The sequence below is a fragment of the Phacochoerus africanus genome, chromosome 4 (genome assembly GCF_016906955.1).
Source record: "Phacochoerus africanus isolate WHEZ1 chromosome 4, ROS_Pafr_v1, whole genome shotgun sequence".
Classification (NCBI taxonomy): Eukaryota; Metazoa; Chordata; class Mammalia; order Artiodactyla; family Suidae; genus Phacochoerus; species Phacochoerus africanus.
The window spans coordinates 87,077,034-87,090,737 of NC_062547.1; the positions used below are offsets into that span (position 1 = coordinate 87,077,034).

Below are 13,704 nucleotides of genomic sequence, written 5' to 3' on the forward strand. Positions count from 1 at the left end.
TGGTATTTATGGGTAGTTTATTATTTTACATTACTTTAAAGTCAGTATATTTTTTTAGTGAGTTTTCTCACCCATAAATCCTTTTACTTCAAGGGAAATGGCCCTTTTTATATCATAAAATGATGTTCAAATAGCATGTATACAAGCGACTTCTGCCTGTATGTAAAAGGAGATGGAATGCTAGAATGAACACCTTCGATTCCACTAATTCCATCAAAAAACACATTCAAGTGCTGATGGCTAAGAGACAAAAAAGGATGATAACAACTCAGCACTAACTCCGATAAAGTACCATTCTACTTTGTCTTTCAATTCTATAATACTCTTAACAGTTCTTTACTACATGGTATGCTTTTTACAACATGAGAAGTGAAAAAGGAAAGCACATATAAATGTCAAATACTCAAGTTTTTTCCAGGTATGGGTCAAACTTTCTTTTATGATTTAGTTTGTCAACTTCTAAAGTTAAAATCACTCCACAGCGTCCTACCAAAAAGACCTCAAGACTAGAATTGGCTGGACTGTTCATTCAAGTTTCACAAAGTAAAACAGAATTACAGCTAGCCATAGACAAAATCTGAGATGGGTTAACTGGAAGAGTGAGTAAGGACATAGTCTAAATTATGATAATCCACTTGACCTTTCATCTTATAAAATTATTTATACCCAAAATCTAACATCTTTGACAATCCCTTACTTCTAATGCCACAATAAAGGATAACCCTTCCAAATTTTTCCTGCTGGCACTGAAGAGAACACATACATATACAGAGAGACACGAGCCTGTTATCTTGATTATTTTGGAGTCAACTGAGATGCTATCATTTTAAATCAATAAATAAAGTAAAATGTATTATTCAAAGTAAAATTTATAACCACCAAAACAAGTAAAATTAAATGGTTGCCAGTAACTGCCCTTAAGGGGTCAACCAAGAAGTTATTTATTTCACTATGTGTCTGAATTGCTTTTATAATTTTTTAAAAAAATACATATGATTATAGTTTGCTAAACCCTTACAAACATTCTATTTAAGGGTTTTCCTTCATTATTCCCTTTAAGCCAAGGAGTCTTTCTCAAAGGAAATCACACGCAAAGCAGCAGCAAAGGTGTAGCTGCTCTGTCTGAACCGGTAGTAAGAGCCTGGTGAGCTGCATAGGTAAGAGCACCACTGTCCCCACGGGTTGTTTTCCTGTGGCAGTGCTAGCTTCCTGAGGACAGAGCTGCAATTTGGGAACCAGAGATTTAGTCTTCTAACCGCATAATTTACAATAATGCCAAGGTCAGCTTGCAAATAAGTGGCAAGGATAAGAAATAATTTAGCCCAATTCCAGTGCACCTGGGACAAGGATCAGACTTCATTTCATGTTTGTAAAACTTAATGTTTACAGAGTTACATGTAAAACTTAATGTTTAGAGAGTTACACAAAAGAATGAAGTATAGAACAAATTTTTTAAATTATCTATCAAAAGAATAAATTTATATGGTAGTATAGAATTTAACTTTCCTGCTTTGCAAGTAGCCTTAAAAATGAATTTTATGTAAAATAAGATGAAATAAAATTCAAGGAACAGGAACACAAACTAGAAAGATTTTAAAGTCTATTCTTAGAAGATAAAGAAGGGAATATACTTTTAAACCCCAATTTCTACATAATGATAAAGCAAGGATCACTAGCATACAGCTATTAAAAATGATTTGATGACAACAGGAAAGTGAAATTGAAAGTTCTAAATAGTGACGGTAGCTAGATAAGGTAAAATTACCTATAAGCGTAAACAACAGGAAGAAAATGTATCTGAATAGCATTCTGGAAAGGAACTGACTGAAATCAAATGGATAGCTATTAGCTACAAAAATCCCTTGTCAAAGATACCAGTGACATGAAAGGGTCAAGACACTTGCAGCATGGACAAGCTGCTTAACCCAGCAAAAGTGCCATCAAAAGTTTACTTTGTTCAATGATAAAATTCCCATCATTTAAAAGCTCTATGTTGCATAAGACTTTTATATATGAATAATTTAAAACACAGAAGTTTAACAACCCAATCACTTTTTAAATATTAAAATTAAAATGGAATCAATATTACAGATAATCTTCTGGATAAGGATATATTTTTAAATTTTTTTTACAGACTTTTTAATACTAACTATTGCAAATATAGAAAACAGAGACAACTATTTTAACTATTTAAACTCCTTAAAACACCTGAAAACTTGACATGTCACCTAAAGTAAGGATCATGAACATTTTCCCATTGTATGCACATTTTTCTCTTACTTTAATATTACTTCTAATTAACAAAAGCAGTAAGTACTGAATACTCAATCAAGGCCTTGTGTACAAACCACAATGACATAATTGGGAGAAACTGGGTCTTTTACTTTCTATAGTATTTTTAAAATCTGTAATATTTTTAACAGGACAAAAAAGAAACATTACAAGAGAAAAATCAAAGTGCTATTATAGTATCTAATGATTTCTTTAAATAAGTTAAAGCAAACGCTTAAATCTTACATATACACTGAGATCTCTATTGCAAACTAAGTTATAAAGTTTTCTGAATTATTAATATAGTAAAAAGAATATGATATGTTTCTAACGTTAATTTGCACAAAGAAAACAAATAACTTCACTGTAAGGTATAAGTAATTATTAATTTTACTAAAATTCTACCAGCTTAAAAGAAGGGAAAACAAATACAGTTTAGAAATACAAAACTAGGAAAAAGTAGCTTAAAAGTTCAACAATAATTTACCTGCAAAGGTAAGAAATTATCTTAGATATAAATTCACATATGTTAGAATCACATTACCTACTTTTCAAGTGGGTATCTGCCTGGGACTCAAAGGTGTGAAAGTAATTAATAACACACAAAAAAAGTCCATGTTTGGCAATGTTACTGCAAATACTGTATCATGCTGCTGCTCCTAACAAGGGCCTCTTGCCAGGCACCATACTAAAAGTCTATACACTATGCCACTAAATATGCATCAATCACTGCCAAAACAATGAACAATTATCCATGAATTCATACTGGTTTCCTACTTTCCAAAAGAACATGAGAAAAATCAGTCCCCCTTAAACATGCAGATTGCTGTATATTTTCACTCTTAATTTTTTTACACATTTTTAAAAGCTCATCCATTTTCTTAGTATATTTTATAAGTGTAAGATATGCAACACTTACCTCTTTCCAAGGACTGACAAACTGTGTACGAGCATATCGAGTTAGCATGTGGATTATGACAACCTGCCCCCACTCTTCTACATCAACTAGTAAATTACATAGCTTGCGGTAATTCTTGTGAATGAGATCTATTCTATCCGGACATACTTCTTCAAAAGCCATCACAACACTGCCAGCTACCAGCTAGAAAAGAAAGAAATAGTAACTCATTAAAAAAATGTTTTCCTCCCATCAAGGGTCCTATTCAGGCATTACAGAGGTGCAATCAGTGTTATGGAAATCAATATGTAAAGTATACAGTCATTTGATCAATAAAATGATTATTCATGTTTGAATTACAAATTCTGAAGAGTGATTCATTCCCTCAAAGAATAATTTTGATAAATGTTAACATGTCTGAAAAACTAATACTTTTCTAGAGTGTTAGAAGTGTATTAGAAATTATGTTTTACTTCATCAGGTTAAATTTCAGTAAATTGTTCATATATGGATTAGACCTATTAATTATGCACAGTTTTCATTTTTAAAGCTTACCTAAATTCTAATCTAAAGATTCATTATTGAGTATGATAACAAGGACCCTATCGTGTTAGCTTAAAATGAGAATGACAACAGTTCCACAACAAACTTATCTTAAAACGAGTAAGGAACTCATACTTGTTGCTGGTACATAAGCACTTTCAAATCTTACACATTTTAATCTATTCATTTTTACCAATGTAATTTATTTACAAGGAAAACACACTAGCTAAAGTTTTAGTACATTATTATTACTTATATAATAACATGTATAAGTTGAAATAATATATTACCAACAAAAGGCAGCTTTTCTCCAAGACCAGTTAATGAAACATAAACGCTGTTTTTGGAATTATGTTTTTGCAAAGTGGTGAAATTAATATTTCTTTGGTATAGAGATACAAACTAAGCAGAATATATAATACACAAACACATCTATATATGTACCACTGAAATGTCTGCAGTTAGCCAACAATATAATACAGTTTTGAAAAAATAAATTAATTTCATATTCTTTCTGAACACAAGGGATCTTCATTTTAGTATCTAAAATTTCCCCAATGACTTAAAATAAGCAATTAAATAGAAATATAACTTACTGAAATGGTACTTTTTGAAAAATATTAGATACAATGATATTCATATTTTTAGTGTTTGTCCCTCTACTTGGCTGACATTTAGTTTATTAATATGCAACCAACAATACAATTGAAAGAAAACAGCTCAGAATATAGACTTGCTATTATGCTAAACAAGTTTCCAGTCCTGTGGGGATTTTATGAATTACCAATCACTATAAACGTGAAGCTGCATTTATTGACTCCAGCCCTGCCCAAGTACTGGTGCCTGCTGGTCCCAGCATGTATGCACCTCAATCGAAAAAGCAAAGAATTGATTATTTGTGTGAACTAAATAAAAATGTATTATATGTATAATTTTCTATTTGCTATTGATATGGAAAGGAAGTTATGTTTCTGTTTTCAACTCCACATTTTGATGTCTTCTGTACAAATCACTCTTCAGAAAATTATATTCTGTGATAATCATATTTCTAAAAGGTCAGAATTATTGTCATTTAAAAAATCTCTTAGAACACCTAAGTTTACGACATTAAACTGTAGAATAATATGGCATTTGTGAAATACATTCATATTATATATATTTCATATATATGATATTAGTTAAAATTTGTATTTTCAATTGGTAAGGCTGATAAAGTACAGAAATAAATAATACCACTTAGAATAAAATAATCTATGAAATTGAAATGGGAATTCAATGAAAGTTTCAATTTGATGAATGATATACACTATATAAAGTCAAGTTATTTTGCCTAAACTTAGAGATTCTTTTCTTCAAATATGTTTAGATACCAAAAAATTAAAAGGAAAATCAGCCCGAATGTGGTATTAAATTTATTAAAACAAGAGTTAGATACAAAAAGAGTTCTAAAATATTAACAAATAACATGAAAATGGAAAAAATAACTAACTACTTAAGTACAAATGAATTTTAAGGAAACAAAGAAATAATTAGGAAGAATGTAAATAAAAGAACCTTCACCAAATAAAACTGACCATTTTAGATATTTCATTGTGTGGGTTTAAGAACTGACCATAGGCTAAACACTGCCAGAAGAACTGCTAATTTTGGTCTATTAAATGTTCAATATTCTATAAAACTTCCAGAATTAAAATAAAATGATCTACTTAGATTTGAAAACCAAAAATATTGGTTTCCCCAAAACAGACAGTTAATTTCCATCTCACTGTGTCAATAGTAGCTTTTTATATAAGAGGAAAAATAAATCACTCCAACAAAACTAGCAATGAGCTCATCAAATTCAAATGCAGTTTTCCATTTATGTATTTTTTATATTAAAGCAATAAACATGCTTCATTTATCTTCCCTTGGTTGCCATGTTTTTCTGTGCTGTTGCTATGAACTTCAGCCATTAGCTGTGCTCCAAGGTAAACTACATGAACCATCAACAAAAGTGACACTCCATCTATGGAGTTCATATTTTCTCCAGATTATCTATGCTAGTTGACAAGCTGGTAATGAAAAAAATCACACTAAGCAAATGGTTCCTCTAATAACAATAAATTTTCTATAAAATTATGAAGGGTACAAAACGTTTCCTTGCATCTATTTTGTCATGAATTCTAATTAACGTTGCAAAAACCTGAGAGTGCTGGGTCATCACAAGAAGTGCATCAAGGTTTGATTGATAATATGGTATAAGTTGGCCAATGCTGCCAAGATTTTCTTCTCTTAAATTAATGGCCATCCAACCTGCTCCTAATCATACAGCCCAAATGATATTCCCCTTCTTATTTCAATTTTCTTGAGGCATGGAAAATGGGAAAGATCAGTCATTTATCTTCTAATAGCTGGATAATAGATCTATCACAATAAAACATCTGCACAAACTCAGAGGTGTGTTTTTTGCCTACAACAGTGAAGCTTTTACCAACATTAAATCAATAACTTAGAAAATGGTGTCTTACCCCCACAGTTTAGCTATGAACTCCCAATATATTCATTAAACATCATTTTGTAGCTAAATTAAGGAGAAGAAACTTTGTCATCAAAAAAAATATAAATAAACAACTCAGGTTTTCAGTAGGCACTGACCTATTTGTTTTCCTAGGGAACTGTTTTCTACTAGGAAGTTAAATATTACAAAAAAATTTCTTTAAAATTAACCTGAAAGGAATAGGAAATAAAATACCACCCTGCTTTTGAGGTGGTATAAATAAAAGTAAGAAGATGCATTGCAAAGCTTAAGTTGCTCAACAAATATACATTTCTACATCCTAAAGAAAAATAAGAGAAAACGTTATACACTTTAAAAAGGAGTTTACACTTGAATGTTAGGAAAGGTTTTCAGTAAAAAAGAAAAGTATTTAGGCTATGTTAAATAGATAAAATATGAGGAAAATGGAAAATCTAGGAATAAACAATGAAGAAATTAAAAAACTTACAACAACTGACCAGGTATAATCGAGTATAAATAAAATGTTTCCTTTTAATTGCATGGACACTGTAAGTTTCTATTTTACCTTTTAAAATTTACAGATACCTTCAGATAACAGTTACCTAAGTAACTCCTAAATGTTCTTCCAGGTATATTAACATAACTATAGTGACATGTTTTTGGGAAAGGATTATTTATATGGCAAATATTGGTCTTTTCTCAAATAAAAGCGAAAAACAATTCTATTATATTTTAATATACCTTATATACTTTCAATTTCAACCTTTCCTTAAAATGAGAATAATATTATTAATTTTCTTTGAGATTTCAATAGCAAGAAAATCATTCTTTAGGCTAAAAAAAGCAACAGAAGGTATATCTCAAAATCAATAGAGGCCAAATGAAGAAAAGTTTTTAAATATGTTAACTCCTTGCAAATTTATTTTTATCAGCCAGCAATTGCAATGTCATCATCACCATCAAGATCTCAAGATACTCCTGCTGACAGCAAATAAATTCCTTTTAAAAATGGGGAAATGAATTAGACTTGGTTCATTTAATTAGGAAATTCTTAAACAAAAATGACTTAGGATTCTTATTGATTTTAAATGTCAATGCTAACATTATTATTTCAGGGAAGGGAAAAAAAAACATACCTGCATCCCTTTAATATATATGACTAGAAAAAGCGATAATGAAGATAAATACATAAATATCTACATATATATCAGAATATTTTTAACCTTTCTACAACAAATTACAGCCATATAAAGAAAAAAATCATCAGAAAACATTCATTAAAAATAATTAATTTAAATACTGGGTAGACAAGTTAATGGTACCTAGGGAAATCAGAATCTCTTAACCCGAATTCAGAAAAAGTAAAACAAATGAAAATCTAAGCTTTAAGCATAACTAAAACAGAGAGAATCTCCAAACTTCAAATTATGTATGAGTAGAAAAATAAGTCCTAAATCCCGGAGAGTTTTGTATCATATGTATATCACAAAACTTCACAAAGATCTATGTCAGTCTGAAAACACTGCCCCAGTCAAGGCACACAGGAGTTGGTAGTGGGAATAAAAGAGAACTAAAATCAAGAGCAGAAAGAGAGAACCCTAAGTGTGAAAATACTAAAAAATGATTCCTGGGAGATGATAGCAGATTACAGGGAAGAGCCTTCAAAGGAGGAGATAAGATTCAGTAAGGTTATCTTGAGAAGGTAAAGTTTCAAAAAGAAAACAAGTTAAAAAAGAGGTGGATGAAAAGGAGCACCTTAAAAACTGTAAAGGTGAAAGAAAACAGAAATGAGAAGAGGAAATTTAGGACCTACAAGAAAAAACAAATAAAAGTAATCTCAGGATATACACCCCTTCCAATCTATGTCTTCCCCAAAATAAGCCGTCTAATTAAAAAATCATACTTTGCTATTCTGACAGGCAAAATACCCTCAAATTCAACACATCAACCCTATGCAAAGAAATGTAAAGATGTAAGGAATCTATAAGTAATGGAAACAGAAAACAAAAATTCAACTGATAAATATTATCCACAAAAAAAATCAGTGATGAAGCAAAAGAAAACTGTAACACAACACCTCAAAACTGAAGTTAAGTACTCTCAAAGAAGCATTTCAAGATCAGAAAAATGAACATGAATCAAAAAAGGAAAAACAGAGAACAGATATGAACAAAAGTCATCAGGAAGAAACAAAAATTGACTGAAACCAAAAAAGGAAATTGAGAGGGAAAAAAATAACTAGGCATCGTGTTCCCACTGTGGTACACTGGGCTAATGGTGTAGCATTGCTATAGCTGTGGCTTAGGTCTCAGCTGCAGCTCAGATTCAATCTCTGGCCCAGGAACTTCCGTATGCTGCAGGTATAGCCAAAAAAGAAAAAAAAAAAAAAAAAAGGCATCATGATTAAATTGCAAGGTGGTCCTGGCAGAAAAGAGTTGAATAAAAATTTAGGAAGGGACATTAAAGAAAAGCACAGAAAGAATCAAGAGAACAAAAATGAAATAAAGTGAAAAAATGGAGTTGATGTTGTTGTTCAGAGGTAACAAACCAGACTAACATCCATGAGGATGGGAGTTTGATCCCTGGCCTTGCTCAGTGGGTTAAGGATCCAGCATTGCCATGAGCTGTGGTGTAGGTTGTAGATGCGGCTCGGATCTTGCATTGCTGTGGCTATGGGGCAGGCTGGCAACTGAAGCTCCAATTCGACCTCTAGCCTGGGAACTACCATATGCCATGCGTGCGGCTCTAAACAAACAAAAAAAAAGAAGTGAAAACATTTAGAGAGACAGTGATTGAAATATAAGACAGGCAAAGAAGATCCAACTTAGGGAAAATTGAAATCCCTGAAGAAGAAAAAGTAACTACTGAACATAATTAATATTTAAAAATTAATCTTAAACAACAATACTTGCCAGAAATAATAATAAGTTCTAAATCTTTGTTTTGAAAATCTTCACTGGGTACCAAGAAAAGAACTCATCTATATCAACTAACCCTGAAGACACTGGGTAAAACTATTATATTTCAAAGATAAAGAGAAAATCCTCAGGGTCAGCATCTTACTTTAACACAGACACATTATAGGCATTTCCTTTAAATGGAAACAAGGCAAGGATGCCCACCATCTTCACTACTATTGAACACTGGGCTAAAGTTATAAACCAAAATAATTCAACAAGAGAAATTAGAGCCATAGGTATTAGAGAAAAAGGAAGTAAAATTATCTTTATTTGCAAATGATGACTTATTTTCTAGACCAGATCAAAAGGAGAATGAAAGATAAAACTAAATCAAACAACAAAAGAATTCAGTAAAGAAGCAGGAAATAAAATAACCATACATAAATTCAGTAGCTTTCTTACCTATTAATATAACAAGTTCAACAATACAATAGTAAAGCAATTTCAATTTATAACAGCATTCAAAGCAATGCTGATGATAAATATAAATTTAAACCAATATTTATTAACTCAATTAGTAGTCCTCATCTCACTCCTCTCCACAGAGTACAAGCCAGCAATTCTGAAACAATACTTTATCTGCATTCTGGGACTGAGTAAATCAGCAAATATGTTGTGGATAATAAGAGTCATTTTTTTTATGTTGGAGTAGGAAGTTAAAAATACGAAAAGGTAGGACAATGTAAGGAACCTTGTGCTGCTGCTCTGGAATTAGAGAATTCAGTATAAAGTACTGCTGTTTTGTGTCAATAAAAAAATAGATATAGGAGTTCCTGTGGTGGCTCAGAGGGTTAAGAACCTGACAAGTATCCCTGAGGATGCAGGTTTGATCCCAGGCGTCACTCAGTGGGTTAAGGATCCGGCATTGCTGTGACTGTGGCATAGGCTGGCAGCTGCAGCTCCAATTCAACTCCTAGTTGTTGCAGGTGCGGCCATAAAAAGCAAAAAAAAAAAGAAAGAAAAATAGAGCCTTTTTTTTTAAATAAACATATACTATATAACACTTCAGGGGGAAAGAGTGCTGCATAAATGATAGACAGCTAAAGCTCTGAAAAAAAAAAAAAATCTACCTATGAACACTGAGCATGACACACACCACCAGGGAAGCAAAACATTGAAAATAACAGTAATACCTAATTACCATCACAAAGAATATTAAAAAAAAAAACTACACCTCACAATCATTCAACAAATGTTAAACATCTACCATGAACAAGTACAAGTATTATTTTCTACTGTGTTTTGCAAATAAATGATCAGAACCCAATAACAGAGATTCTAAATTTACAAACAAATTATATTCTTTACATTCCAAATGGTATCTTATCACCCCCTTTTTATGGTGTCAGGCACTGTACTAAGGATTTTATATACAATAGCTCTTTTAACATGAACAAAACCTTTATACACTGGAAATTATCAGTCCTACAATTTCAGTTTTAGAATTTGAAACTTATGAAGGCTTAATACACAGAACTTCAGATACAAATCCAATTCTGTCTAATTCCAAAGATGGTAGTTTTCACTTTTGACATGTTATATTTTGTTTGGGAAGACATGCACATGTTACACATGGAAATTTCATTTCTAGGCTATGTAACCAATTTATTTTAGTTTATTATGTAGCAGAAATCATGGCAAACTATATTAAAATACAAGGATCTATTTCTCATAGATCTTACTGTTCTCTACAGTACTTGGCAAATATCTTCAACACAGAAGAAACTAAATGTTTTTTATTATTACTAAAACCAAATTAACCACAATATCAACATTACTGATTTCATATCTAATGCTAGGAGATAAGTTGCCATACAGAAGACAAAAAGGCATAAAATTTTCTTTTCTCTGTCTTCATTATGCCAACCACAGAAAAAAATGAAGATTTCTGCAACATTATAGATGAAAATAAATTTGCTGAATGGCCCAGTCTCCAGGTATAGTCTTAGGTACAATAACAGTATTTGCAAAAAGAAATTAAAGGAATTAACATTTACAATACAACATATTTAATTTTAAAAAAGCAATAAAGGAGGAATAAGGAACAAAAGACTTAAGACAGAAAAACAATAAAATGTCAGCTATAAATTCAATTATATCAATTAGTAACAATAAATGTCGGAGTTCCTGTCGTGGCTCAGCAGTTAATTAATCTGGCTAGCATCCATGAGGATGCAGGTTTGATCCCTCGCCTCGCTCAGTGGGTTAAGGATCCAGTGTTGCCATGAGGTGTGGTGTAGGTTGCATACTTGGCTCGCATCTTGCGTGGCTGTGGCTGTGGCATATGCCAGCGGCTACAGCTCCGATTTGACCCCTAGCCTGGGAACCTCCATATGCCACAGGGGCAGCCCTCAAAAGCAAAATAAAATAAAATAAAATAAAATAATGCCAATGGATTAAATCTAATTGAAAGGCACAGGTTGTCAGATTAAAAAAACAAGACCCAACTATATACTATCTATAGGAGACACACTTAGATTAAAAAATGCCAATAGGTTGAGAGTCAAAGAAAGGAAAAGTTATATCATGTATAAAGCAATTATATAAGAAAGTTGTTAAATAGGACAAAATAGAATTTTTAAAAAATTGTTACTAGAGATTGAGACACTTTATAATGACAAAGATAAAAACAATTATATAAACACATGAACCAAATATCAGAGCTCCTAACTATATGAAATACACACAGACAGAACTGAACAAAGAAATAAAGAGACAGCTCTCCAGTAATAGTAGACCTCAGTACTTCCACTTTCAACAATGGACAGAGCCACAAGACAGAAGACCAACAAAGAAATAGAAGATTTGAGCAATACTATAAAACAATTTGACTAAAAGACATCTACAGAACACTATACCCAAAAAGACAGATATCCTGGTCTATCTCCATATAGACCATACGCTAAGCCATATATCAATAGCTACATGAGTCTAGTGGCTACTGTACAGATAGCTGCTGTATATACTGATATACATGCACCTTGGTGGTATCATCCCGAGATAAATAGAATCCTTTTCCTCACTGGTTTTGAGCCATAGAGGTGGGTGCAGAAGCCTCCATCAAAGACATCATTACCCCAGCTACTCCAGAGGTCTGTTCACAGACCCCATGCCTCATCATTATTCCTAGATCTCATTATCACATCGCTAAACACAAAGAAAGGGAGTGGAATAGGGAGAAGGAAGAGATATGTACATTTCCCAGTAAGATCATGCTACCCACTTAATGAAAAAGTGTTATACATATGAAAATGTTTTAGTATTTAAGAAAAAAAAACACATTTATAATGCTAAAACACACTCTAATTTTTCTTTGTCTCTTTAATACTTCCTCTTTTTTTGTCTTTGTAGGGCTGCATCCACAGCATATGGAGGTTCCCAGAGCAGGGGCTGAACTGGAGCCGTAGCCGCTGGCCTACACCACAGCCAAAGCCATGCCAGATCCAAGCCATGTCTGCAACCTTCACCACAGCTCACAGCAAAGCTGGATAGTTTAACCTGCTGAGCGAAATCCAGGTCCTTATGTTCATTACCACTGAGCCACCATGGAAACTACTCCTTAATACTTCTTAATACTTCCTTTTAAAACAATTATTTCTTCCCAAGTGATTCAGCCTTTAAAAGTCCTAATAAGGAGCTACCTTAGTGCTCAGTGGGTTAAGGATCTGGAATTGTCACTGCTGTGGCTCTGGTTATAGCTGTGGCGCAGGTTCGATCCCTAGCTCTGGAGCTTCACCATGCTGTGGATGTGGGAAAAAAATCCTTATAAATCATTGCTTAAAGTAAAAAAAAAGTTGCCCCAAAAAGCAGACAAAAATTTAGCCAAAGGTTAAAGAAAGGATTTTTTTCTTAACTTGCTCCTCTTCAGACTCTGATGAAGGACACACTAACAAACTAAAATTCCAAATGCAATCCCTCTCCTTAGCTGGATATTTTTATTCTTCAAGGATTTTAATGAGCTGTCCATTAATATTTATACCATTTCAAAATCAATAATAATGTCAAATATACAAGAGTAAGATGATCCTATGCAAATAAAGCACAATTCTATTTTGACATAAAAAGATACTACTTACTGTGCTTTTATCCTTCAGAAGTTTTTCAATTATTTCAATTAACATTTCCTTCTGCTCTGGATCAAGGCTAAAACATAAAAAGAAAAAAGTTTAAATTTTTTTCCTTTAATTCTAACTTAAATTAAGCTAATCATTACAAGGATATTTAAAATTTTTTACAGGGGAGAAGGAGAGAAATAATTATGTCAAGACAGAAATAAGGGAGCTCCCGTTGTGGCTCAGTGGGTTATGAACTCGACTAGTACCCATGAGGATGGAGATCTGATTTCTAGTCTCACGCTCTGGGTTAAGGATCCGGCACTGCTGTGAGCTGTGGTGTAGGTCACAAGCTCGGCTTGGATCCTGAGTGGCTGTGGGTGTGCCATAGGCTGGCAGCTGCAGCTCTGATTCAATTTCTAGCCTGGGAATTTCCATATGTCATGGGTGTGGCCCTAAAAAGCAAAAAAAAAAAAAAAAAAA

At 32.5% G+C, this 13,704-nt stretch overlaps 1 protein-coding gene across 3 annotated transcripts in view; it reads right to left on the minus strand.

Moving 5' to 3' along the window:
- Positions 1–13,704, minus strand: part of AP3B1 (adaptor related protein complex 3 subunit beta 1) — a 256,686-nt gene that overhangs the window by 172,956 nt on the left and 70,026 nt on the right. For all 3 annotated transcript variants that reach the window (XR_007134506.1, XM_047778162.1, XM_047778163.1), the window contains exons 6-7: positions 13,246–13,312; positions 3,191–3,373 (exon numbers count right to left, since the gene is read on the minus strand). Coding sequence is in view for 2 of the 3 variants with exons in the window: in XM_047778162.1 (XP_047634118.1) it covers positions 3,191–3,373; positions 13,246–13,312 (250 nt within the window). In the remaining variant the exon portion in view is untranslated. The remainder of the gene's footprint in view (positions 1–3,190; positions 3,374–13,245; positions 13,313–13,704) is intronic.